Source organism: Acomys minous (assembly GCF_964271855.1).
Source record: "Acomys minous genome assembly, chromosome: 4".
Lineage (NCBI taxonomy): Eukaryota > Metazoa > Chordata > Mammalia > Rodentia > Muridae > Acomys > Acomys minous.
In genome coordinates, this window is record NC_140486.1 from 94,026,737 (window position 1) to 94,054,013 (window position 27,277).

A 27,277-nucleotide genomic window follows, 5' to 3' on the forward strand; every position below is an offset into this window, starting at 1 on the left:
GGATTCACACATGTGAAATGCTGTCCTCTAGGCATACAATGAGGTCACCGGTCTTAACCAGAGTAGATGAAACTGCTCCACCGGATACAAAGACAGTTGGAGGGGACCATAGAGCCTCACCTGAGATCCTCCACACTCCTTACCTCTGAGCTGTTTCCACTTACAGTGTATGTAATCTTACCTGATTTCACATTGTCTCATGGGTGCTGAAGACGATAGGGAATAGGTGGATAGTTCATGAAGAGGAGAATGTAGCAACACAGCTATAAAGCGGGCCACCCTCTATGTGTAGGTGTAATTCTTCTGTGAGGCAGCTATATTTTGAGATCATTAACACTCCAGTCAGTAACCTCTATTGCCTGATTCTATAGAAATCCCAATTAGCTAACTAAATAACTAACCAACTAATTACCTAACTAACTAGTGGATGGGCTCATTCCTTTTTCTGTTATCTGAGGTAAATAGAAGTTGGTTCACTTCTGACCAAGAAATGCTGCACGGCAACACCTTATAGCCATAGTGTGTAGCCAGGAATAACTTCCCAAGCAGCTTTTAGCTCTGTGGCTATAGGCTGGCCACCTTAATCTCTTGTGACTTTTCCCTACTATATAATATAGATAACTAGAAATAATATCAACCTTTTCATAGCCTTTGTCACTTGGTCTTCGACTAAGAAGGACTCTTCCTACTCTTAGTCCATTGGACATGGAGCTCCCAAATACTTGTACTCATGCATGCATACATGATCACATATACATAGTCACATGCATATACAATCACAACATTATCACATCCCCCATATAGCTACAGGTAGCATCACATATATGCACAATCACATACACATGTAGCCAACATACACAATCACTTGCAGTTACACACAGAATCTCTGTTCATAAGATAGTATTATGCACATGACCACATATTCAAGTCACATACAATCACACAGAAACCAAATATACTCAGTTGTAAAGAATCACACACACATAATCACACATGGACAGACCACAACAAATCCAACATACACAGGCACAACCCCATAATGAAATTACTGTCAGTCACAAATAAATCACACATATGCCATCGCACAAATTTTATACGTTCAAATCACATACAACACTACACAAATCAATACAACCTTACACACAAAGTCAATCTCAAACCCTGTGTAATACTGGGTCCTATCTCTACCTCTAACCACTTACTTAGGCAACAGATGAGAGTTCAGATAAGGACACCAATATTCATTTTGTTAGCCTCATTGGCTTGGTTTTTGTCTTGGGATATGAGAGTGATTACCTTATATTATTTTGTAATTAGCTTTTTGCATTTTATATCCTGTTTATTTCGATGCCAACTCTATTAAGAAACACTCTGACCACTTAAAATGTTTAATACACTCCCATTTCTCCTTTTCTGGTTATTTCCCAGTGCTGTCTGAACAATATTGGGAGAAGCACAAATAATACCACTTCTCCGGTTAACATAGATTCTGGTGACAGAAATTACAGTTTTCTACAGAGAAGCAGTGGAATCATTGGGGATGTAGCTTATATGACTCTCCAAAGAGTCCACATGAGAATCTGGCCATGTGTTTCCTGATAGAACTCAAAAAAAAAAAAAAAAAACGGGAGAGAGAAACTCCAGAGGGAGGCAAGAGTGGGCAGATTCAAGCAGCAGGAGTAAATGTTCCCGGAGGAAGTAGCAGGGAAGAGGAGCATAGGAGGAAAGCCGCCTTCCGGCACGCGAGCCCACTGCGCAGAATGGCAGCCCAGAGGGTTGTAAACACAAAGCCACAGCTGTGTGGGGCCTAAGCGGAGTCAGCAGGAAGCTAAGGCTGCAACCCACAGCCAAGTCCACTTTACAGTGAGCGGAGGGCGCTACCGGAGTGGTTTGCTGTTCCTGCTGCAGCAGGAATGCGAACGTAATGCACTCGCAGGTTAGTCAAACACCATACTTTGAATAGGAAGATGGTGAGGGAGAAGTCGGGAGACCAGATTTTCATTTTATTTGTAAATGTGTCAATAAGTGTGTTCCACTTTGCTGTTATCTCCCCCATATTGTTACACAGCAAAGTTAAAGCATTTCATTTGGGAGAAAGACAGTAAGTTCCAAGAAACCACGATGTCTTCACCAGTGGTTCGTGCAACTGGTCAAGTGGATTTTTTGCTTTGGTTTAACTCTGTTGTTCATGCAGCCAGGTGTGTGTGTGTGTGTGTGTGTGTGTGTGTGTGTGTGTGTGTGTGGTATGTGGTGTGCATGTGGGATACGTATTATGTGTGTGGTATGTGGAGTGTATGTGAGTGTGTATGTGCGTGTGTGTATGTGATATGTGGTATGTGTGTGGTTTGTGACGTATGTGGTATGTATGTGTGTGGTAAGTGGTATGTGGTGTGTGTGTGTCTGTGTATGTGTGTGTGCATATAAACGATTCATTTTCTTCTAAATATGGGTAGTCTGGGTAAAGACTGGGAAGCTCTGCTTCTCTCTGTATCAGTTTCTCCTACCATCCTGTTAGCACAGGGCTGCTCGTATGCTGCGTGCCAGTTGGAAATGCCCCCTGGACTAGGGCCCTGAAGCCACGCCCAGTAACTTCCATCCCATTGCATTGGCCACATAAAACAGAAGGTCAACACAGACTCGAGGGATGGCAAATGGACCTCGCTTCTTGGTAAGAAGTTGTGACTGTGGACACCAAAGGCCTGAATGCAGGGCTAGGTGACAACTCCTACTGCCCTAGCTCTGCCTGGAGACACAAAAGGAGAAAGGAAAGAGGGTGTTCTGTAGACATAAAACTATAACAGTTAACATTCGCTTCCCAAAGATGCTTTTACAAGGGAGCCCCAGAAAGCAGCCTAGCTCTTCCGGGTCATCTGGCTACTATTAACTGTGCTGGTTCCAAGTTTAATATCAAAGATTCCAGAAGCCCTTGGAATTGCCTCCCCCTTAGCAAGAGGTGATTCCCCCAGCTTCTATCTGATACAGAGCAAATCATCCCCCACATGATAGAGAGTAAATGCCAAATATTGTTTTCCTATTAAATTATATAATCCAAAAGAGGGTGAATGACTGAGCAAATGCCAAGGAGAATATTCATCAAAGAGGACATGTGTATATATCAACATTTTCTTATGCTTTCCCCCTGTTTACATAGTTTTATATTCCATTAATTTTACTGTGTGAAACAGAAGGCATATGATAAATTAAGATACTTTTTCTTAACTTTTAAAAAGTTTCATTTTGTGTGTATGTCTTTATGAACGTGTGTGTGTGTGTGTGTGTGAGAGAGAGAGAGAGAGAGAGAGAGAGAGAGAGAGAGAGAGAGAGAGAGAGAGAGAGAGAGAGAGAGAGAGAGAGAAGCATTGTTACAGGAGAGCATGTGCTATGCCATAGGTATGGAAGGCAGAGACATTTCTGGGAGTCCATTTTCTCCTGCTACCTTTTAAGACCTGGGAATCAAATCCATGGATAAGTTTTTTGTTTTTGTTTTTGTTTTGTTTTTATCCCTGAGCTAAATTGATGCCCCAAAATTATTTTTGACAACTTTGTACAACATAGTAACAAACTATGAGGCTTGCCTGTGATCCTGTCTGTAAATTCCATCTATAATGCATACTCAGTTGAATGAAAGAGGGGTGTGCACATGATCTAGTCTTTTTCTGAAACACACACCACACACTCACACACACACACACACACAATGTGCATGCATGCACATACAGTTTGGAGCACTGTAATCCTTGAGTGCCTATGTAAGAAAATCTCTTGTATTCTTTGTGCTGGTCTTTCTAAAGAAAGCATTCTGCCTTAATCTCAGGAAGACAATTCACAGAGCTTTCAAGTGAAGTTGAAAGGGACTCAAATAGCATCAGTCTATCAGCAACCTCATGTAGGCTTCATGGCAGACATTCCCATGCATTTTTAAAGTCCTTAATGACATAGGCAATGAGATTTCTTTTTATCTTAGATTTAGATGAAAGCAGAGTTCTATAACTTGTTCAACTCATTACCATCAACATGCTATTTTATGAATATTGCTGCCCCACATGGTTTCTTCACGAAAAGTAAAAAGCTAAGGAGGTTCATTATAGTTTGGCAGGGACTATTGTCGCAAGTGCTGTCACAGTCCTCAGTCCCACGATGCTAAGTTATGGACCTGTCTGCTACTTGTTTACTTATTTGCACTTAGAGTTCTTCTTGTATACAAAGGGGAGAACCCAGACACCCTATGAGTCACAACATCAGGATGCTCACCAGAGGAGCTTGCTTGTCCTTCCAGCCTCACCAAGTGTGACAAATACCTCATTATTTTCAAGAAAAAAACATTTTCCTCACAATTCAATGGACACAAGTTCTATGTTCACTGCTCATTTATTTGGATTACTTATGATCCTATTCCCAAACCTGTTTCCTGTTGCTCAGGTTAATGTGGCTCCATCTTCCTGGAGCTCCTTCCCATCTCTCCAGGCTGTGTGGGAAATTTTCCACTATCTGTGCCGTTTTCCCAGTTTCCAAGAAGGCAGCTGGAGTAGGAAGGACAGCTGCAGATGCCTTATGAGCCGTGGCTTGGGTGTGCAGAGCGCTAGCGCTGGCTGGGGGCTCCATATCCCAGAGGACAGCACATTGCTCCTGCCAGGCTCTTCTCTTGCTGCCTATTGTCCGTCTTCCGTCTCATCTTGTTTTTTTTTTTTTAATCCAAATTCTGGCCAGAGAGGCTACATCTCAAATTCGACTTCTTATAGGACACGTTCCTCTACTGCTCCAGCCCATGGTTTTCTGTGCTTTGGCAGAAAGACCTCTGTAATATCCAAGAATCCACATGGGCAACTCTAGTATTTATCTATAATTCATTGTGTTCCAGCAGCTGTGCTCAGTGTATCACATATCTGCCTCAAGCAATCCTTGCCTTTCTCTTTTCCTTTTCTGTTTGTCTGTTTGCTTGCTAGTGAGTCTAGACTTTACCATCTGAGACATCTTTACAGCCATTGTCTTCAATACTGAAAACCTTTTGTGTTAGATATTATTATCATCCATCTTTTACAAACCAATTTTAGGAAGATGGAGGAGTCTGCTCACTGTCATCACCAGTGCTAAGTAGAATCAGGATTAATGTCCCCACTGGCTGGTTTCTCGACTTCTGTGACCAACTCCTGGATTAGGTACACATATCTTAAAATTAATACAAAATTCATCCTGCAGATGAGGCTTACAAGAAATAGTGTATTCTATTTTAAAAAAATGAAATTAGACCTCCATCTCATTTTCATGTCTCTGGAGTTGGGACTCCTTTCAGAGACAGGGTAGAATCACAAGTGTTGGCAGAGCATACATCATCCTGGAAATGAGTTTTAAAATGACCACGCCTATCCTGCAGAGGAGAATACACAGTATTTGCCCCTCTAATTTCTAGTACACTTCACTTACAGCAGCAGAGTCTATTATCCAGCACAGAGAACCACTGGAAACACCGAGCTCCATATTTGGGAGGTTGGGAGAATAAAAATAATGTATAAAGCTGAAGCCTCAATGAAAACTGGAGGCAATATTTTCGTCACCCACTCTCCCTGTCCGTACTGAGATCCTGGCACATTGGCAAGGTTCCATGAAAGACTGGACTGTGGTGTTCACGTTCATGGGAGTCCAGACCTAATGTCTTTTGTTGCATTCTCTCTCCCTGCCTGGCCATCGGTAGTGGTTCTCCACCTTCCTAACGTTGTAACCCTTTAGTACAGTTCCTCTAGACATTCTGTGCTGTTCAGTCAGAACCCATGACTTCATTTAACAGTCCTGTTTGATATTATTAACTGGAAAACACACACTGACCACCCTCAGGTCACATCCAATTGAGGGAAGGGATGCATTTGACTAGATGCTCTCTGATAACTGAGCTGTGCTTAAAAGTTGAAAGCCTTCACATAATCACAACTGAATCTGGAAATGTCAGATGGTCATCAGCAGATTCTGGGAAGATCCTGTCTTCTCAACATGGCTTATGATCTCTAAGTCACCTGCATGCTTATTACTGAGTCCTGGGGTTCATCAACTTGCAATAGTCTTTCCTTCTCACAGAGATGTATGCTTCCAAGAAACATGGAAATACACAGCATAGACTAACAGGCTTCATACTTCAAAAAAATGAGACAAATAATTTATTCTGTGAGAGCGATACCGTGTTTGTTGACATGCTTCAGATGTGAGCAAAATAATGTCTGGTTTACAGGAAGAAACCACTCCCGCTGTAGTTACTGCTGTGCCTGTCTGTCCTCCACCATCACATCCATGACCCACCCATCATAGGCCCATTGTAAAAATGCTTCAATCAGGCCATCCTGACAGCACTGAGCCAAAAATACTCCCAGCGTCAGGTCATTGTTGTCCTATGTGCAACACTGTCCTTTACTCAATTGATGATAAAAATGGCTCTCAGGAAGGTCTGAGACCTATGTGGGTACTATTTATGACATCATCATTTTTGAAGTCTGCAAGTTCTTATGTCCTTAGAATGACTTTTAGATGTAAATAGTATGTAAAAATGAAAATGATAGATTTGGTTAAGTCAAATTAATGCATTATCAGAAATTCTGTGCCATAAAGAAATAGAATAAGATCCTGGAGATCAAAGACTATAGCATACAGCCTGTTGTACATATGTGTGATCATGTATGTATCCCCCAAAATCACATTAGATACAAGCTATGGAAACTGTAACTGATGGGATCTGAGATTTTGTTAATACCATATTTACTTGTATAACTTCACCCACATTCCCCCTTACTTTCCTGAGTATGTGGGCCCCAGTTCTCCACTGCTTTCAGAAATCACCCTCTGGGGATTTTCTGACTCACTAAACAACAGTGGTTTAATAAACCACTCCCGCAACCAATGGCAATGTTAATTAGAATTGGGATCTCTTGACACATTTTGTTTACTTCAGCAATCCCCCATTCCTCAACAGGGCTGTTAAAAACAGCCATTCCAAGGAGCTAAACTACTTTGGGTAAAGCAATAGTTTATGTGAATGTGTATTTGTGCAAGCATCTATTCCTGTAGGGGGGTGTGTGTGTGCGTGAGAGAGAGAGAGAGAGAGAGAGAGAGAGAGAGAGAGAGAGAGAGAGAGAGAGAGAGAGAGAGAGAGAGAGAACAAGCACATGCTGTTAGGGGCATTTCAGAGTACCAGAAGTAAACACTGATGTGGAAGAGAGAAGTGCATACATAGAGCATCCTCCCCTCTGTGTGCGGTATGGTATCACTGATAAGTACCCATCTGAGGGAGGAGGTGTGGATTACTGTTCTTGCATTTCTAGTGAAGCACTGGTGGCCCAATGATGCAGCAACTAGAAGAAAATAATGAAGTGAGCAGAGCGAGAGACAGTTAAAATTGGCTCATTTTCTTCTCTTCCAAAACAGCAAGTCCAGAAGGTTCTTCTTAGGTAGCTACTTCCCAATTACAGACCCAGGCCATCTTTGTGGGAGGATGAGCTTCAGATGTTGACTAGCTTGTTTACAATACCAAAGATGAATGGGATTTGCTTTCTCTGCAAGTCTTCACTGATGGAACTATGCTATTTTTTTTAGAACATATCTGGAACATTTAAACTCTTGCTGTCCAGAAAAAAAAAAAACAAAGCATAAAAACACAAGAAACAGCTTTTCCTCTGTTCTGTCTCTTTCTCAAAAACAAAACCAAAAAGAGTAGAAAGAAAGAGTAAATACTTGAGTAATAGTAACACTTGTTCAAAACACACTGTCACATGCAAAATCGGAAGAGTGCTGACATTAAATTCATTCCTTTCCATTTGCTTCTACATGGTTTTTTGTTTGTTCGTTCATGAGACATGGTCTCAGTATATACCAGTGATTGGCCCAGAACTTGTAACATAGATCAGGCTGCCATTGAACTACCAGAGACTTTACCTGTATCTGTCTTGCAAATGCTGAGATTAAAGGCATGTGCCACCACCAGCTACATTTTGTATTTTTTAAATTATGAAACCAATTTTTTGACAACCCCCCTTTCTACTATATATGTATGTTTCAGAATCCACAATAGAGGGAATAAGGGACCAATACACTGTGTTTTCCATTCCCTCTCATCAGTAGATAGTTTGCTGCTCTGACATAAGATTCAGAAGAACAGGCTTGGAATGATGCAAACCAAAGTAGAGATGCTTCAGGAGCCTGAGGTAGGAGAATGTGGAAAAGTGCTACAAAATTTATTTAAACACTGAGCTTGTTAGGAAAGGATTTCAAAGTGATGAAGAGCATAAGGCACATGTTTGCCAGTTTTTGTGCAACTAACTGTTTAGTGAGAGTGTAAGCATTCACCACAGAATTCCATCATTTCTATTCACAGCCTAGGTTGTCTGAAGTTCTAAATTATAGACTCCCTGGATCCTATCACAGTTTTCTTCTCCTTCATGTCTCTTTTCTTCCTCATGTATGGCTCATCCAGTCTAGGCTTGAAACCATTTCTAAGGTTTCTAGTTCAGGACTGAAGTTATGCTGAATCTCATTAGACATAACCCCTGCTTGCTGTAAGCCTTCTCCTTTACTGACGGGAGAAAAGATCTTGCTCCCTCAAGGAAGGCCCTTTCCAGGTGGGAGTTGGTCTCAGCGCTGTCTTCCCAGTTCTAACCAATTGGATGAAAATCAGAAAGTCTACCAGGGCAGAATGCCCCAACCTTCAGTTTTCAGCCCATGGCTGTGAAAAAAAATCATTATGAAAGCAGAGCAGAATCACAATCTGGGTAGACAGCTGTGAGGACATGATGGCATCCAGGCACAGCTGTAGAAAACCTGTAGATACACACCTCCAGACGCAGGGCCACGTGGTAAATGCCACTGCTTTATGGAAGATGTATTTCCAATTAATACGTGGGGTTCTTTAGATGCTCCTCTACATTAGTAGATTCCCAGAAATTATGAAAGCAATTTCCCAGTCCTTCCATTTTTCACACTAAAAGCATTTTTTTTTGCATCCTGTAAATTTTCAGGTTCATCAGAAAGTATGCCATTTTATTCCATCTTGCTCTGGTGAGCTGCTGGAAATTATTGCCTTTTCTACCAAAGTACCCATTTATTCCTTCCAAAGTCAAAGTCTCCCAGGAGGAATTGACTGATTTTTATTTCACACCTTAGTTTATGTATCAACTTGACTGAGCTAAGGGACCTACACGTAGTTGGTAAAAAGTTAATTTTGAGTGTTCTGTAGGGAAGTTTCTGCAAGTGACAAATATTTGATTAAACAGAAATTCATCTTTGCCAATGTGAGTAAGCACCCTGCCATTCAGTGTAGGTACAAAAGGACAGATCCCTTCCCTCTCCTTGAGCTGGGACATACGCCTCTAGACATTAACACTGTGGTTTGAAACCCCTGAACTCAGATGGCGGCTTGTACCATCTGATTATGTATTTGAACTGCATTATGCCATGGGCTTTCCTGGACCATTACCTTGTAAGTAGCAGATCTTCCAAGTTTCCACAATGATGTGAAGATATTCTCCATAATAAATCCTTCTGTACATATATATCTGTTGCTTTTGTTTCTTTGGGCAACAGTGACTAAAATAAACATTTAATTACAATACTTGTCTATTAATAGACTTTTAGTAACCACTGTAAGAATATTTTATTGATCATTTCTACACCTGAACACAAGATGTTGGCTATAGTGCATCACAGGTTCTCAGATATCATTGGGTTTTTATAAAATATCTGTGTTCTAGATATATCATGTACAGTTTTACATGTCTATAAAATACTGATAAGCTCTAAAGTGTGTGTGTGTGTGTGTGTGTGTGTGTGTGTGTGTGTGTGTGTGTGTAAAGAATGTACAAGGCAGTCCTAAATGTTTTTTGGCAGAATGCACAAGTAGTCCTAATTTGACTTATAGTTGTTATTTCAAGTTACCTTGACAAAAGAAACTTTGAGGGGGAAAAGTTTATTTTAGCCACCATGCCTTGTCAGCAGGAACTTGAAAGCACCTAGTGACAGCCACAGTGAAGAGAGAATAAATGCATGCATGCTGACAACTCAGCTCAATTCATCTACTCATAAACTGCTCAGAGCTCAAACCAAGCAATGGCGCTGCCCACAATGGATCGAGTCTTCCCACACCTCCCCAGGCATGACCACAAACTAACCTGATCTAGATAAATCCTTGGTGACCTTTCCAGGTGATTCTAGAACATGTCAAGTTGACAAGACCAGCCATCATGCATCCCTATCACCATTCTTATTTTTTAAAATATATTTTATTAATTTATTCATATTACATCTCAATTGTTATCCCATCCCTTGTATCCTCCCATTCCTCCCTCCTTTCCATTTTCCCCTTATTCCCCTCTCATATGACTGTTCCTGAGGGGGATTTCCTCCCCCTGTATATGTTCATAGGGTATCAAGTCTCTTCTTGGTAGCCTGCTATCCTTCCTCTTAGTGCCACCAGGCCTCCCCATCCAGGGGACGTGGTCAACTATTGGGCACCAGAGTTCATGTGAAAGTCAGCCCCCACTCTCCACTCAATTGTGAGAATGTCCTGTCCATTGGCTAGATCTGGGTAGGAGTTCGGAGTTTACTTCACGTATTGTCCTTGGCTGGTGCCATAGTTTGAGCAGGACCCCTGGGCCTAGATCTGCCCATATTCTTCTTGTAGGTTTCTAGGACCTTCTGGATCTTTCTATTTCCCCATTCTCCCATGCTTCTCTCACCTAGAGTCCCCAAAGGATGTCCTCCCCTCTGTCCCTAAGGTCAAAAATTCAAGTGACACCACATGCTGGTGAGGATGTGGAGAGAGAGGAACACTCCTTCATTGCTGGTGGGAATGCAAACTAGTACAGCCACTTTGGAAATCTATCTGGCACTATATCAGAAAACTGGGAACAGGACTTCCTCAAGACCCAGCTATTCCACTCCATGGAATATACCCAGAAGATGCTCCAGCACACAACAAGAACATTTGTTCAACCATGTTCATAGCAGCCTTATTCATAATAGCCAGAACCTGGAAATAGCCTAAGTGTCCCTCAGTAGAAGAATGGATAAAGAAACTGGTACATTTACACTATGGAATAATACTCAGCTATTAAAAACAAGGAATTCCCGAAATTTGTGGACCATTCTTATTATAATATAAACATTATTAAGAATTTCTGCTAAATGTATAAACTTTTCTGGAAGATTTTTAACTTGTGCTATAAGCTGAGTTCTTCACAGGTATTTTAATCTGAGAAGCTACATCTGGGTCTTTTCCCCTAAACATCAAGCCTCAAGTACAAAGATCATTGGCTCTCCTATGTTTTAACTTAGCTATGTCAAGAGTATATAGGGTAAATTCATGTAAATTGCTTTGCAGGATGAGTATCAAAGTCAAAAACAACATGAAAGGAATGGTCTTTTCTTTAGAGCCCCAGCATTCTTTCAGAAAAGAAATCTGAAAACTACAGGAGGTTCCTTGATTATTCACTGTTTATTTTAATTGACAGCTCTCTGTGAATCCAACATGTAGATGAATCAGATCAAAGCAAACATATGCCCCTTTAAAAATGATGTTTAATAGTCCTTATCTGGCAACCATGCATGATTGCAAGGCATATTTTAATTTCAAGTCGTGAAATTGAAAGGTGCATTCGTGTTTTCTCTTTGGGGTTGAATTTGACAACTCCATGCCACGTCACACGCCCAGTGACTGTATGACTACAAACTGCTTCTCCTCTCATGCCATCAGATCATTATTGTCATATTTCTGTCCTCTGCTTTTCAACGTTTACCAGTTACCTTGCTTTTTAAAGAAGAAAAAAAAGCACAAAATCGGACAACTTTCATAGGTAGAAGTGGCTTGAGCTAAGGCCTGTAGTCATTCTTAAAGACATTTAGTAGGAAGGTTTTCTAACTGTAGACTTCTGCATGGCAGAGCTTCAAGAAGCATCTCTCCCTCTGTCATTTATATGAGAATGTCTGTATCATGGAATACTGCATGGGTCTACCCCTTACTGTGTGTTTTGGGGTAGGGGGGCTGCAGGGAGGCAGACTCATCTGAGGTGATGGTTCCCTAAGTGATATCTGTAGAAGAGCGGCTTCCAGACTTATCAAGGCAAGTGGAAGGACAGAGTCCTGCTTACCTGAACTGTGGTTTCCTGCCAGCAAGGTGGGGCTCACAGAGCACCTGCCCATTCTGCTGGTGACCACAGGGGGCCCTGGAGTGCCATCCCATTCTTGAGCTTTCACTGGCTCTCTGGAGGAAGAGGCTCCATGGTGATGACCTCTCTCTTTGCTGTCCAGCTTTGGTAATGGCTCCGTGCTGTGGCTGCGAACTTTCAGCTCCTCTGTGCATTCTGTGTATTAACAAAATTACTTGTGAGTCCAGAATTAAGTAACCGTGCTCCCCACATTCGCCGAATTGTGTTCAGAAACTTGAATGTCTTCCTAAGTTACTTGTAAGATATTGTTGAAAACAGTATTGAGATTTTGGCATTTAAAATATAACAGAGAATAAATCAATAAATAAACAAACAAACAAATAAATAAAATATAACAGAGAAATGAGTCCCAAGGGGCTTTTCTTTTTTTCCCCCAAGTTGTGAGTGTGTTAGTATTACCAGTAAGAAAAGAATTTTTCTTCTTTTTTGCAACAGAAAATCTCAACAAATCTTGAGTCTTATTTATTAAGTTCCCTCTTGGTTTCATCTGTAAGGGATTCTCTTAAGGAACACGTTCCATCTCTTCCTACTTTTTATTCCTTCATCTTTCCTTTGCTGTGGCATGAAATCTACCCAGTAATTCCCTAGCACTGCTTGTGACAAGAAAATCTAATAGATTCTATTGAAATATTTAACACAATTCCTAGTGATTAGCAAATCTTCTACCTCTAGTGTCTATGTATTCAGTTCCAGTCACTTGTTTTCACAGGCCCTTCCTTTTCTTGTGTTTTCTTCTATATCAAACCCCTTTGCTGTGTCACATGTAATTTTCTTTTTCTGCACATACTTTGCACACTGGTCATCCCTGGTCACTAGCTGAGATGCTGTCCTCATTCACTAGAGACTCTTCGTATGATTTTCATCCTTCAACAAACATTTTTCTTAGTTCTTAACAATTTCCCAAATTCTTCATCAAAGGATGAGAACTTTCTCCTTGGCTTTGGGTTCATTATCTAATGGATGCCTCATATACACCCAAATTTAACACTTCTGGTACAGACATTTCTCATCCAGCTGCTGACTCTTCCTGTCCACCCATTCATCCATGCTAAGAGACTGTCTGTCCTTGTCTTTAACTGCTAAACCTCAAGTCCAAATGTGCTAGTTGAAAGAGTCTGCTGACTGTTTCTGAGCCTCTTTTTCACCCTTCTCTACTTGGTATCAAGCCTGCCTCAACAACCCGAGCTCAGGTCAAGCTCTCGTTATGACTCTTGAGATCAGCACAACTGGCTTCCTTGACTTGGTCTTTGGCACTCCTAGGTGCAAGTTACAGCAGCCATTTGTAACACAAATGTGATCATAATGTACTCCTGACCAGAACACTCTGAGAAAGCCTCCTGCTTACAAAACAGTAACTGAATTGCTTGTAAGAGTCTCGGCCATATTGGCCTTTCCTTTCTTTCTAACATAATGCCCTGATAATCATTGCACCCAAAGGGTGTCAAAATGGTCACCTTCCTCCACTCCTGAGAAAAACCATGCTGCCTTCTACAACTTCAACCCATCCACCCCTGCTCTAATTACCCTTAAATCTTGTCTTGGCTCTAGCTGAGCAAATAAACTTATGCATAGTCATTCAATTTCAATATTTTCTGGTCATCTGTGTATTAATATACCATATCAACTTTCCACGTGTCTACTTTGCCCCCAAACACCAAATTCTTGCAAGCCACATGTTGCGTTTTTCTTTTCTTAGAACTGGGCACTCCAGCAGCAAGCATCCTGTTTAATAAATATTTTACTTCATTTACATCATTCTGCTATTATTTCTAACAGAACCAGAGAGTTGAGTGACTATGAATGCACTAAAGTGGCTTTAACTGGGTAGTGTTTTTTTCAATCCGATCATTTGATGATGATAATAATAAGATATAAAAATCATCAAATTAGAAGTTTAATTCACATAAAGATTTCTGATGGATAGTAATAATTTAAAAATGTATTTTTGTCTTCCTGCCTTTTACTTTAGCTTCAAATATTCATCAGCTTTCATCAGGGTTAAACTCAAAGGCCATGTTTGGTTCCTCATTATCTTGCTATATGGGAAAAAGAAGAGGCTTTTATGTATGGAGCAGCAGCGTTCAGGGTGCTGAGGGCCTCGCAGGGCTCTGCTTGGAAGTGAGGAAGTGTAATTATACACAGAAAGGGGAAGTGGTCGACTGAAATAGCCCACTTGGCTGTAGGGCCTGATTTGGACATGCTGTGGTCGTTGCAGCCTATGATTGGCTGAAATGGTCAGTCAACACTCTGCTATTTGTCCGGGTGCAGCTTGTTTACACACATGTTAGATTATAGGGAAGCACCTGTGGGTCAGATTTAATTTCACATTTTTGCCATTTTGCTCTCCCATTCCTCTGCCTGCTGTGAGTCTCTGCCAAATGAAAGCCCTGAATAAACGGCTTTTCTGTCCATATCATCCTGTTCTTCTTTTATTTTTCACACTTCTCCAGCCCCCTCCAGCTCCAAGAAGCCATGCAGCTATATAAATACAGGAATTGCATTTTATGATGTGAACAAACCAGGATGGTAGTCCAACCCAATAGCAGTATCAGCAAGAATTCAGGTCTCCAAAGACATGGGTTAGAAAGTTAGGTTACAGTTACCCTGAACTCAAACATAAGAAGTAACAATCTTCTAATGATAACATGTTTAATCATAGTCATTAGAACAAGAGCGTTTAACCACACTTTCTAGTCAGTGCCCCGAGACCAATGGAAGTAAATCAGCACCAGACAAGATGAGCACAGGCCATTCTCAACCTGTTATTCAGTCTCAAGTAAAATGTAACTCTGGCTTCTGAATGTCAGGGCCTCAAATCTAAGGGCCAATCTGTTGCACTTGAACTTCTTTTCCACTGTTTAATCCAGCTGCCTGGGTCCTAGTGCTATAAACTACATATAAAATAAGACTCTCCTTTCTACCATCTCTTCCTTCCTGCCTCCCTCTCTTTCTCCCCCTGTTTCTCTTCCACCTTCTCCCAAAAACTTGTCACATATACAAGAGCCTCTAGAGTTGGAAGTAGCCAAATATAAATAAACAGATAAAGAATGCAAACCTTAAGGATGCAGCCAGTACTGTTGGTTCAGGCATTTTAACTACAAAAGGAGAAGATTTGTGTGAAGGCATCTCAGACAAAGTCAGCATCTTTGTTCTTATTTAAATCACTTTACTGTAGATCCCAGTATCATTGAGGCCTTGAGCCTCAACTATTCAAAAGCCCACTACAGCTTCAGATACAAAGAAGAGTATTATTTTTCTTCTTTGTGTCTTTCTCTGTTTCTGAGTGCCAAGGGTCTGTTTCGGAGAGTGTTGGCAAGCATATTTAGAGAAACTTGAACAAAAGGACTGAAGAGTCTGTGGTGTTCAGGATTAAATGTGTCTATTTTCATGTATACCTCTCAATTAGAAGGCAGAGACAAAATATTAAGTAAGAAAATCAAAAGTGTATTATCCTTGAGCTTTAATTTTGTAATAAACCTGTTTCCCATGTACATATGTAAGAACTGCTTTCAAAACCAGTTAGTTTTCTAATTAAAATACAGAACTTTTCAAAATACCTGCCAAAAAGGGACACGTGGAAAGTGTACAGCTGAACTAAAAACTTATTGGACTAAGACAATAGGGATAAGAATTATTCAATTAAGAGAAACTTCAGGCTTGAAGTTGCCGCCTCCTCTAGCCAGGCAGGCCTTCCAATGCAGGGAGTGGGACACCAGCCCACCCATAAAACACTCAGAGTTAAGGATAAAGATAGAGTAGTGATAGAGGAAACGGCCCACCAATGACTGGCTCAACTTGAGACCCACACCATGGGAGAGATCCAACCCCTGAAACTATTACTGTCACTCTGCTATGCTTGCAGACAAGAACCTAGCATAACTGTCCTCTGAGAGGCTTCCTCCAGAAACTGATGGAAATGTATGCAGATAGCCACAGCCAAACAATAGTCTGAGCTCAGGGAGTCTTATGGAAGAGTAGAAGGAAGGACAGAAGGAGCTGTAGGGCTCGAGGATACCAAAAGATGTACAGAGTAAACCAATCTCGGCCCATGGAGGCTCCCAGAGACTGAAACACCAACCAAAGAGCATGCACGGGTTGGACCTAGACTCCTTACACATATGTAGCAGATGTGCAACTTGTTCTTCATGTGGATCCCGGAAAATTGGAATAGGGTTTGTCTCTGACTCTGCTGCCTGCCTCGAGATCCTTTTCTCATAGCTGGAATCCCTTATCTGGCCTCAGCGGGATAGGATGTGCTTAGACCTGCTGCAACTTGATGTGCCAGGGTGGGTTGGTACCCAGTGGGGGAAGCCTCCCCTTCTTGAAGGAGAAGGGGAATGGGGATGGGAAGAGAGGGATGGGAGAGAAGGAGAGGAGGGTGGGGGCTTTAACCCAGCTGTACATTGATTAAATAAACAAATTAATGAAAAAAATATTGAAGACTCAAAGAAATCTGTTCAGAAAGTAAAGACAATTATCCATATCTAAACATGTTGATGTCTTTTAAAGCCAATTGGATTTAGTTAGCATGGACCGTTCACAAAATCTTTCTTATATACTATGTAGGCACTTTCTACAGATCCATAGTGTCCAAGTGCTCACAGTGATAGATCCCATTTGTATAAAGTTAATAAGCTGTGTTCTGCACACCCCTTTTACCCAAGGTACAATTGTACTAATGCTATCTGGATAATCGGTAAAAAATTACTTTTTTTTAAAAACATTTCTACAGCCTGAAAGTCCAAGACTGGAAGGTTCACAACTAGTGATGGCTTCCTTGTGTCACCATACCTTGAAGGTAGAAGGGAAAGAGAGCAAGGAAGAAAAGGAGGGACAGAAAAAAAGAGAGGGAGAAATGGAGAGAGGACAACGAGGGGAAAGGGAAGGACAATGACAGAAAGAGAGGTAAAGAGAAGCAAGCTCACTCTGTTGTAAGAAACACCCTCACATGATAATGCATTCCTGTGACAATAATCCATTCATTGGGAAGACAGTCCTAAGGACTCACCCATCATTATTACCCACAGAGGATTTATTTATAAGGACACACTTGTTTCTGAAACAATTCAGAACCAGTCTCTCTCTCTCTCTCTCTCTCTCTCTCTCTCTCTCTCTCTCTCTCTCTCTTTCATAAACATCCTAGTGAATCTATAGTGAAGTTACCTGTCTCCGTTTGGTCATGTCTTTGTTATAATACAGATGAACTCTCATTCTCTCTGTGACCCTAATCTGAACTCTAATTGCATGTTATTGTGTCTTTCAAAACATTGCTGTGTGGGGCTGATCACTGCCAGACAGAGACAGTTTACCTACCAGTCTAGACAAACACGAGGTCCTTTTGTGACCTTCTGTCATCTCATTTCCTGAATCTCTAGGGGGAAAACTCTCCTGTCTCCACAATCAAAGGGCAGTGGAGGTCAGGGGTAAATTCTTATCTCTCATTATTCCTTCACTTTTGTGTGAACCCTGTCATTTAAGGTCAGTTTTGACATCCAAGGGATGCTTCTTCTTCAAATACATGTACAGACAGACAATAACAGCTCAGTCATCTGTAGATCTGATGGCTGTAAATAAATCTGAATGTCCAAGTTTGTTTTTAAGAAGATGCACAGTGTAAAATCTTGGTATACAAGAAGAGGCACGTTGAAGCAGAGTTTACATCAAAGCCTAATGAGTTTTTTTTTTCGACGGGGTCTAATGTATCCATGAGCGGCTCACCAAATTGCCTGGTAGACACAAACCTTGAATTTCTGATTTTCTTTCCTTTTCCACCTCTCAAGTGCTGAGATTACAAGTGTGTACCATATCCATATGGGATATTAACCTGCTATTTCATGTATGCTATGTAAGCCTCCATCAGCTGAGCTCTACTCCTAACCAGCTCTAATCATCTGAAGCAACTTGCCCAAGCTGACCAAGGGACAATTAACAACAACCAAAGAGAGAGACAGCGTACCCAGGCACCATTTAGCTCAGCACACTGGGGCTCTGCTGTTGACTTGGAAATCAATTGATCCTTTCCCATGGGTGTAAGAGTATGAATTTAACAAATAGGTTTACTTTCCCAGGAAATTTTACTCATTCTTCCACTTTGGAACATGGTTGTTCCTTTTTTAAAAAATCTTTTATTTATTTTATGTATATGAGTGCCCTATCTAGAAGAGGACATTTGGTTGTGAGCCACCATGTGGTTGCTGGGAATTGAACTCAGGACCACTGGAAGAGAAGACAGTGCTCTTCTTAACCTCTGAGCCATCTCTCCAGCCCATGAACATGGTTGTTCTTAAGAAATGTCTTCAGCTGTACAAGCAGATGACTGAAGCCTGTGACTGTTATAGAGACACAACCATCAAGTTATCTGTTTCTAAAGATCATTCCCTAAGATAATCAAGAAACAATGAAGTTATGAAGTATCTATTGTGGTAAAGCTTGCATTGAGAAGCCTAACAGTGTAGGACAGAGAGGCAATTTACTCAAAGAAGGCCCCCTACACTTGCCTCCGTGTTCACGGTATAAAAGCTAAGAAGATGCCTGGGCAGAAGCTACACAGACAACATATTTTCCTCTCTTCCTGGCTATGACCCTAATCTATCTCTCCAGCACTCCTCATGGAAAAGGAGAATAACATCACCACACTCTAGCTAACAGAAGGTAAGGGAGTGTTGACTGCTTCTTCCAACTGTGCTCATAAAAGTTCCCACCGCATTGCCGGGCTCTTGCTTCTCCTGCCTAATGGAATGTGTTCATGTCTTAAGAGCTGGCAGAGCCTACACAGGGAAATCTCCCACTAACAGAGGCTCATCTTTCAATCTGCTAAGTTATTGTCACCCAATCTGTGATAAAATTTTGGCCTGGAACATGCTTGACCCATGGATCTGCTCTTTGCATTAAGCCATAAATTTTGGAGGCTGTTATTTTTGTAGCCTTTGAACTATCTTAGCATAGAATGTTTATTTAGCATATTAGTTCACTTTTCCCCTTCTGAAAAACAGCATTCTAAAGGTAGATTTGTTGAATTTCTAACAAAAGAAAACATTTTTATAAATATACTGACATAAAAATTAAAAGACAAAGATATTAGGTAGGTTAACAAATAAACCTCAAAAACTTTGGTTGGCAATATAGCACTTGCAACACAAGCCTGAAGACTTAAGTTAGATACTAAGGCCCATGGGAAGGGAAGGGATAGACCTGGGTGCCACAAGTTAGCCTCTGCCCTCTACACACATGACATGCCACATGTAGGCATGGACTCTCACACACAGGAAGCTCAATATTTCAACACTGTTTTCCTCCTTGCTTTAACTCTAGGAAAATTCTTTGATGTAATGTATAATCTTTCATGAATATTTAAGAAATATTTTAAATACCATGGTTTAAATAAATTTATACCAAATATACAAGAGATACACTAGAATAATTGTCCAGATATTTTACATATATTATGTATATGAACTTGAATGTGGATGGTACCAGGCACCCAATTTCTTATAGGTGTCTATTTAATTAGCCACAAAAAATCATGTTTGTCATAAGTAGTTGAGCAAGTCTGTTTTCTGCAGTATTAAATCACAATATAACATTTTTGGGAAGGCCGGGCATGGTGGTGCATGCCTTTAATCCCAGCCCTTGAGAGGCAGAGGCAGGCAGATGGCTGTGAGTTCGAGACCAGCCTCATCTACAAACTGAGTCTAGGACAGCCAAGGCTACACAGTGAAACTTTGTCTCAACAAAACAAAACAAAACAAAACAAAACAAAAGATTCTTTGAAAATTCTCAGGAAGAAAGTGTTGAACATTTCAACATGAAAATAATTCAGAAACAAGCTACATATTAAGGGGTTAAGTTTAACCTATTTTTCCCATGCTGCCATGGGGTTGTGGTGATTCTATAATTGATGCTCTATTCTACTCTGTAACCCCTGTAAATCTGAGGAGTGACAATGACCATTTTAGATTTCTTAAATAAAATGATAGACTTGGAACAAAATGTTTCTAAAGAGCTCATTAAGTGTCACATGCCTGTACCTCTATGACAGTACTAGAGGAAAGCAAAATAGTGTGGACTTCAATAATGCTATAACTCTACCTTAACATACACATCTAAGACATATCTGCCTTGCTCCCTTTGACTAGATGTTTTCAAGTCAAGCACTGTGATTTTGAGCAACTAGACAGTGGACTGGCATCATAACCACCATGCAAAAGGGGCTATCTAAGACAAAGAAACAATTGTATAAGGCAATACGGAAATCAAGTTCTGATAAGATTCCAAGCAGAGAGGGTCACTGCAGGTGACTACATCATCCTCATTTTTATGATGAGGAAACCCAAGCTCATTCAGATTTTGTTATCAACAATCACCTGACTGGTGAGCAATTAAGGGTAGATGTGACCTCCAATTGGCCTGACTGCAAACACTGCATTGACTCTAGCGTACTACTTTTTCTTTCTAAGATTGCACCCTTCCACTTCCGGCTACAGTGTGTCACACCATACTAGACCACTTTTAAAGTCTTTTCCAAATCTCAAGTATTATCACACTCATTTACACTTTACTATCCCTTGGTTTCATATATTTAATACAAGAGAGTCGTGCCCTTCCACTCGTTGCATAGCCTCATGAAGATTCGAGTTCCGACTCCTTTTCTATTGAACCTTCATAATGGAGTGAGAGGCCTGTCAAGCCATGTGTCTGCGTCTGTCGGATTATATATACAACCTCTTTCTTCACTGCTGTTCCCCAGACTCCGAACGTCCTGAATGAATAGTTCTGCAATAACTTCCAGATCCTTGGCCACCTTTTCCCTAGAAAGCCACTACGGTGTGAGAATCAGTGAACAGACACAGAGGAAGTAGGTAAGTCAAAACCTTGGAAACGTCCAGCCATTCCAAAGAGTATAGGCCAGACTTTCCACAGTCAGGTAAAAGGGCAAGGGTTCAGGGTCCCCAGTATGTTTGCCTCTTGCTGAAAATATGCTTTGTATGGGAAAGAATGGCATCTAAGATGGGTAAAGTGATATGCTTTTCCAAGAAATTTTTACTCAGGAGAATTAGGCAAAATCGATGAAAATGAGGGCATGCGCAGTTACCCAAGTCAGAGGCTCATGATCATGCCTGCTTGGCCTCTGCTCTCAGGAAACCCACAGAACGCTAAGTGTCTCTGCCTGAACATGAGTATGCCACCAAGTTCTAGAATATCCTTTGCAAAGGGTCGTATAGTCCTAATATGCCAAGATGCAGAACTGATAACTATTTACTGGTGTTTCATCTTTATAAACAACTTTTAATGTTTGTGTTTAATGCAGGTGAACTTACGTCTAGCTGCAGAAATAGTTTCTATGTTTTTGGAACTAGAATTTGTGGGAACCTACGTCTGTTACATAAGTCATGTTTTATATACATGTCTCTCTCTACTAATATCCATTGTTTTTCAAGCTATGAAGTTATCCTGTCCTAATAAAGTTTTCAAAGAGTGAATCATTTCTTGCCATAGAATGAACATAGGTGGTTTTTTAAAATAGAGAATGGGTGACTAAACAACATTTTTAGATGATGCTCATAGCCAGGACAGTCCCGCACCAGGCTGGAGAAGAAACGGAGCAAAACTCGGAGAAGCAGCAAGGAGATGAGCAGGTAAAAAAAAACATGACTGTAATTTTGATTATTCTTCTTTACGAAATTAAAAAATATTTGCCTTCATTTGAAGAGTTTTTGCTTACTAGTGTCATGAGACAAACAATATAACAATTATTTCTTAATAGAAATTCAACAGACCGATTCATTGATAAGGAAAATTTGAACTTTATTGATGCATCTATCTACTCTTTCTGGTTTGCCTGCGTTTTGCTTATCAAAGCAGAAAAATCCATTGAACAGTGGGAGACAAAGACATTGACTAGGGAAAAGAAGAAAGAACCCTGTTAAAAGATATTGTAAAAGCTAGAAGGACTTTGATTTTTATATATCATGAAGATTGGGTTGCTCTGTCTTGAAAAATTACTAGAAAGTATTTATGAATCAAAGTCAAGGTTCCTGTTGCATAGGTCAGTACCATATAATTTAAAAATGAAGTAAATGTTCTTGGAGGATTATGGCCATCCCTGCCCCTAGGGATCATCAGCCAGATATTGGTCCATGAGGACAAATGGAGAAGGGGTGACAGATGGGGAGTTTGGAAGCCCCTTGAGTATGGACCGAAGTGATGACATTCTGGGATCGGCGTTGGGGAGGCAGATCAATTTTGTTCCAGGTGTAGGAGGGTTATATAGAACTTTGGAGAGGAGGTAGTGATTTCCACAGTGGGTAAAAATTATTGGCTGGAGGAGGACTAAAGTATAGTGGTACCTCACTAGCATGGGGGGGGGGGTAGTCCAGGAATCCCAAGTGCTGGCTGAGCTGGTTCTTATAGGGAGGAAGGGAGTTGGACCTGTGATCTCCTCAGGTAGAGAGTGTGAGGATTCTGCTTCCCCAGATCAAGCACAGTAGAGGGAGCCCTCTGACAAAGAGAGTCCTCCATTTTGCAGAGCTCAGAGCTTTCCAGTCATGAAAAGACTGAAACCTTAGTAGAGTAGTGGGGTCCAACAGAAACTATACAACTGATATTAATAATGGAGAGCATGAATTAATGCCTGTAGCGTGGGAACTGTGTGCAAAGCTTTCACCCCTTGGGGTTCTTTGATATGTGGAGTCCCAGCCACAATGTGGTATAGTAATGATTGAGGAATTCTCTTTGGAGTAATAAGCCCCTGAGTACCAGTTTGAACTTAGTCCCTAATTCACTCCCAGGCCTTGGGCAAATCACTGTCCTCTCGTGAGCATCCATGTGCTTATCTGTAAACGAGTCATTTAGACTCAAGGGTCTTCAAATCTAGCATCCTAAGGATACATGTTAGAATAGAGTCTGCATTAGATACTGGTTCCTGAATGCTTATTAGAAAGGCTTGGTGACAGTTTGTTGTTGTGGTTGTTGTTGTTGCTTTTGTTTTTTTAAAGCACTTCATGCTTAAGCCACAATTAAATTTTCTAGAGTTGGTCTTCAGTATGGGTGTTTTTAAAACTCTTTTGATATTTCAATATTAAGATTCAGAGCCATTGTTTAATATTATGGGGAAATTTTTATCACTGTTTAAAATATTTTGGGTTGTTGACTTGACTACGTCTTTTTTCTCCTATGTTTTTACCTATTTTTAGATGATATTATCCTTATTGTTCTCTTTTTCTTAAGAGAATGGAAAAAGTAAAAGATAACATAGGTTGGTTATTTCACATTTTAAGAGTTTTTTTTTAACTGCCAAATCTAAGAACTTACAAAGGTACACAGTAATGTGCCCTGTTTCTAATTATTTCATCGGCTCTGGTATCTCAGAAAAGAAAACAAGACCTTCTCTGCAAGGAAACAACTTCACTACATCAATGATAATTATTAGGAAAAATATATATATATGACCTAAGACAACAACAACAACAAAACCCCAAAATCTTAACATTTTCCAATGGTTCCAGTCTTGCATGCCTATGCATTTTAAAAATAAAGGTCAAAGTTCGATTCTTTTAATTTTGAAAGAAAAGGGAAGATTTTCCACTGGTAAGTGGGAAGTGTGTGGGTAGTTGGATGTGTGCACAGGTGTGATCAAATTTAATTAAGACTCAAATCATTTTAACAGACAGATGGAAAAACCTTTATCCTAAAAGAATTAGAAACACTTAAGCACTAAAAATATTAATGTATGAGGAGAAAACTGTCCTTTCTATTCTTCTTGAAAAAGTGACTCTGAAAAAAAACCCATAAAGGTTTCTGAAGTAGGCATCAACCGCTGGTAAGAAGAATGAAAAATGGCACCCCACAATAAAGGACAAGAGAAGCACTTAGTGTCTGCTAAAGCAAAGAAACAGGTGGGCGTCACTGGAATCACAATTACTAACGGCCATGTTTGAGGGGGATGAAGATGGCATTCATATGAAAATTTTACATATAGGAAACAATGACAACTGATGGCTGCAGCACCTCATTTACACAGAACTGTGTTTTCCCTGATTTCAACTTACCAATTCTCTAGAAAATATGTTATGAGAGGGTAAGGTTGTCTTGGAACCATTCCAGGACAATATAAAATCTGTCAGAGTATCTAAGGGAAGAAATGCACATAGAAACTCAAATGGGGTAAATTCTAACTGGATTTGGTGTTTCTCCACAAAAGGACATTTTAAATGAATGTATGTTAGATAAAATGAAGTTGCAGGCCAAACCAATATAACTACATGTATGCATATATATGCATATATATATATATATATTACTTGGTTTTTTGTGATTATAATATAATACATAATTTCCTCCTCCTTTTTACTCCCTCCAAGGCCTCCCATATATCTCTTCTTGCTGTCTTCCAAATTCATAGCCTCTTTATTGATTAGTTATTAATGCCTGTCATGTACATATATGTGTACATGTGTGTATATATATATATTCCAAAAATATATAAATATTTCCTTTTCAGTGTATATAGTGTTACTTGTATGTATGTTTTCAGCGCTGACCATTTGAAATTGAATATCCAATTGGTTTGACCGGCTCTAGAGAAAACTGTTTCTCTGGCTTTAAAGTTCCTTATTTGCTTGTAGTTCTTTGTTTAGGGCTCTGGCCTTGTGATGTTTCCTAGAGGTCATCCTCATGTCTGATGTTACAAAAGTTTTTAATCTTGTCTTATCCTACTTCATAGTTTGCAAATAGCTGACTTGGTTTGTGGCAAAGTCAATCTAGTTGATTTAAAAAAAAATATCTAGGAGAGCTCTGACATTCACTCTTTAAGATTTAGGTTCATAGGCTAAGAAAAGAGAGAGTAGGAAGGAAAAAGGTTAAAAATAAAAGACAGAGGTGGAGACACAGAATTACTACATGGCTCAGTAACTACTCCCATACTCAAAATCTGATACTCCAGCCTTAGTTGGATAATTGTGCACCCATGTTCCTCACAGCATTGGTGACATACTGAAGAGGTGGAAACATCCCAAAGGACCACGATGAATATATAGATAACAGTGCTGTGTGCACGGGCCTCAGAGACTCTACAGGGTTGAGTCTTGAGTACATTGAGTTGAGCAAAGTATTCCAGGCGGGGAAGGGAAATACTGCATGCTTGCATTTATGTACTTTAGCCAGAGCAGTCTGGGAAACCAGAACAGCAATAGGAATAGTGGCAAGGCAATGCTAGCGGTTATTGTGAAGTGGAGCTTCAGTTTGGAAAGAACAAAGAAGAGAAAGAAGGAGGAGGGGGAAGAAGGAGGAGGAGGAAGAGGAGGAGGGGAAGAAGGAGAGAGAGGAGGTGGGGAGGGGGAAGAGGAAGAAGAAGAGGAGGAGGATTAAAGAAGGAAAGAAAATCATCTCCTGAGATGTTCAATGGCAGTGGTTGCACACTATGATAATTTGCTGACTAGTATTAAGCTGTATTCCTAAAATTACTAAAATCATAAGTGGAATGTTACATAAACTTTCCCATAGTAAATAAATACTTATATTTGTACTTATGTGGGTCATAGGACTGGCATGAACAAACGGGGAGCAGTAAAACTGATTCCTAAACCTTGATGTTTGCCTTCCAACTTTAACCGAGATTATGAGGCCTTTGAAGGCTTCCTACATAAATGGACTTAGTGACTGCATTTACAGTCTTTCCCCCATCAGTCTCTCAATCCAGATTGATTACTCTGAAATTTAGCACGAGGCAGTCTCTCCAGGATCTAGGGCCGATAGTTCACACTAACCCTCTAGGTGAGTCCACATTAACCTCCATGGGCATGTTCACACTTCCCTGTGAAAGAGCCCCAGCTCTAATGTAGACTGTGTGTGCTCCTCAGTAAGAGAAGGACCATGACTTCTCCATGCACCTGGTCCGGATCTTGTCCTTACTCCAATGGCCTTGGAACACTAAGTATCTGAAGGCTGAATTCTGCTGGAGTAAATTCTTCTTCATCTGTGGTATAACCATGGAAAAGGAGCAGAGAGTTAGGCTTTTGATCTCGTCCAATGTCTGACTGGGAACTTGTTAACTAGAAACCACTTCCTATGTAGGTGAACTCACAATTCCCTGGGGACCCATAACTGTGGCATGACTTACTTCCCTTCTGGGATCGCCACTTCTACTGCAGCCTTCCCTGTTGTTAGAGTAACAGAGGAGGCTGGAGGGAGGAGACAAGGAAAGTAAGGGGAGGGGATGAAATTAAAAGAGACAAGGCAGTGGGGGATGGGAGACAGAGGAAAGAGGAGAAATGACAGGAAGCAAGGGAAACATATTTCACACCAACACAGATTATGAGCTGGCTTCCTTAAATGCCAGCTATTGGCCAGCCCTTTGAAGCTCTCCATTGATTTCACAAGGAACTAGGTCAGGCTTGCTTTTAACTGGAGAAGCCTTGTGCTGCAGGTTTCATTTTACTGTGAGGAGTGGATATTAAAAATTGATGAGTAAAGCAAGTCACTGCTTAATGAGCATCTGGATAAAGACACAATGAGGAAACCCATGGAAGTTAATAGAAAAAGGACTAAATGGACAAGTGTTTCCACAGCTGCTTTTGTATCTGTAGCTTTGCCCTTACAAATATTATTCTGGAAGGTCATTTGTCATAAAACACCTTCTGTGTGCCAGGTAGTCAGCACGTAGGAGTTTAGTATTAGCCCTATGCCTTTGATAAAACAGCACACATGTTTTAAAGTAAAGACTGAGTGTTTGCTAGTTATTCTGAGAGTTCTGTTTTTCAAATATAAGTTTAACATTGGAGGAGGGGGCATTTAATACAACCACATTAAAAGGAAATCAAATTATGTATAATATTTGGAAAACATGCCGACAGTTGGAGTTTAGTGCTTGTCATACTCCTTGCAGCATGAGGTTTGGACCATTACATCATGAAGACGGCCTGTTTGTTCTCAGAGTTGCTGTTTGTAAGGGAAGGTGGCTCTATCTGTGCGATGGCCCTCCAGTTCTCCTCACCCCTCTCCACCTCTCTCCACCCACCTCTGCCTCTCCCCACCTTCCAGGCTTAGATTTCATTCAGCATCAGGCAAACCGCACAGTTCCCACAGGA

The 27,277-nt window shown here is 40.6% G+C and overlaps 1 protein-coding gene across 2 annotated transcripts in view; it reads right to left on the reverse strand.

Moving 5' to 3' along the window:
* The window catches only part of NYAP2 (neuronal tyrosine-phosphorylated phosphoinositide-3-kinase adaptor 2), a 242,195-nt gene that overhangs the window by 51,261 nt on the left and 163,657 nt on the right, over positions 1–27,277 (reverse strand). For both annotated transcript variants that reach the window (XM_084780642.1, XM_084780643.1), the window contains exon 6: positions 12,117–12,329. In XM_084780642.1, coding sequence (XP_084636768.1) covers positions 12,117–12,329 — 213 coding nt within the window. The remainder of the gene's footprint in view (positions 1–12,116; positions 12,330–27,277) is intronic.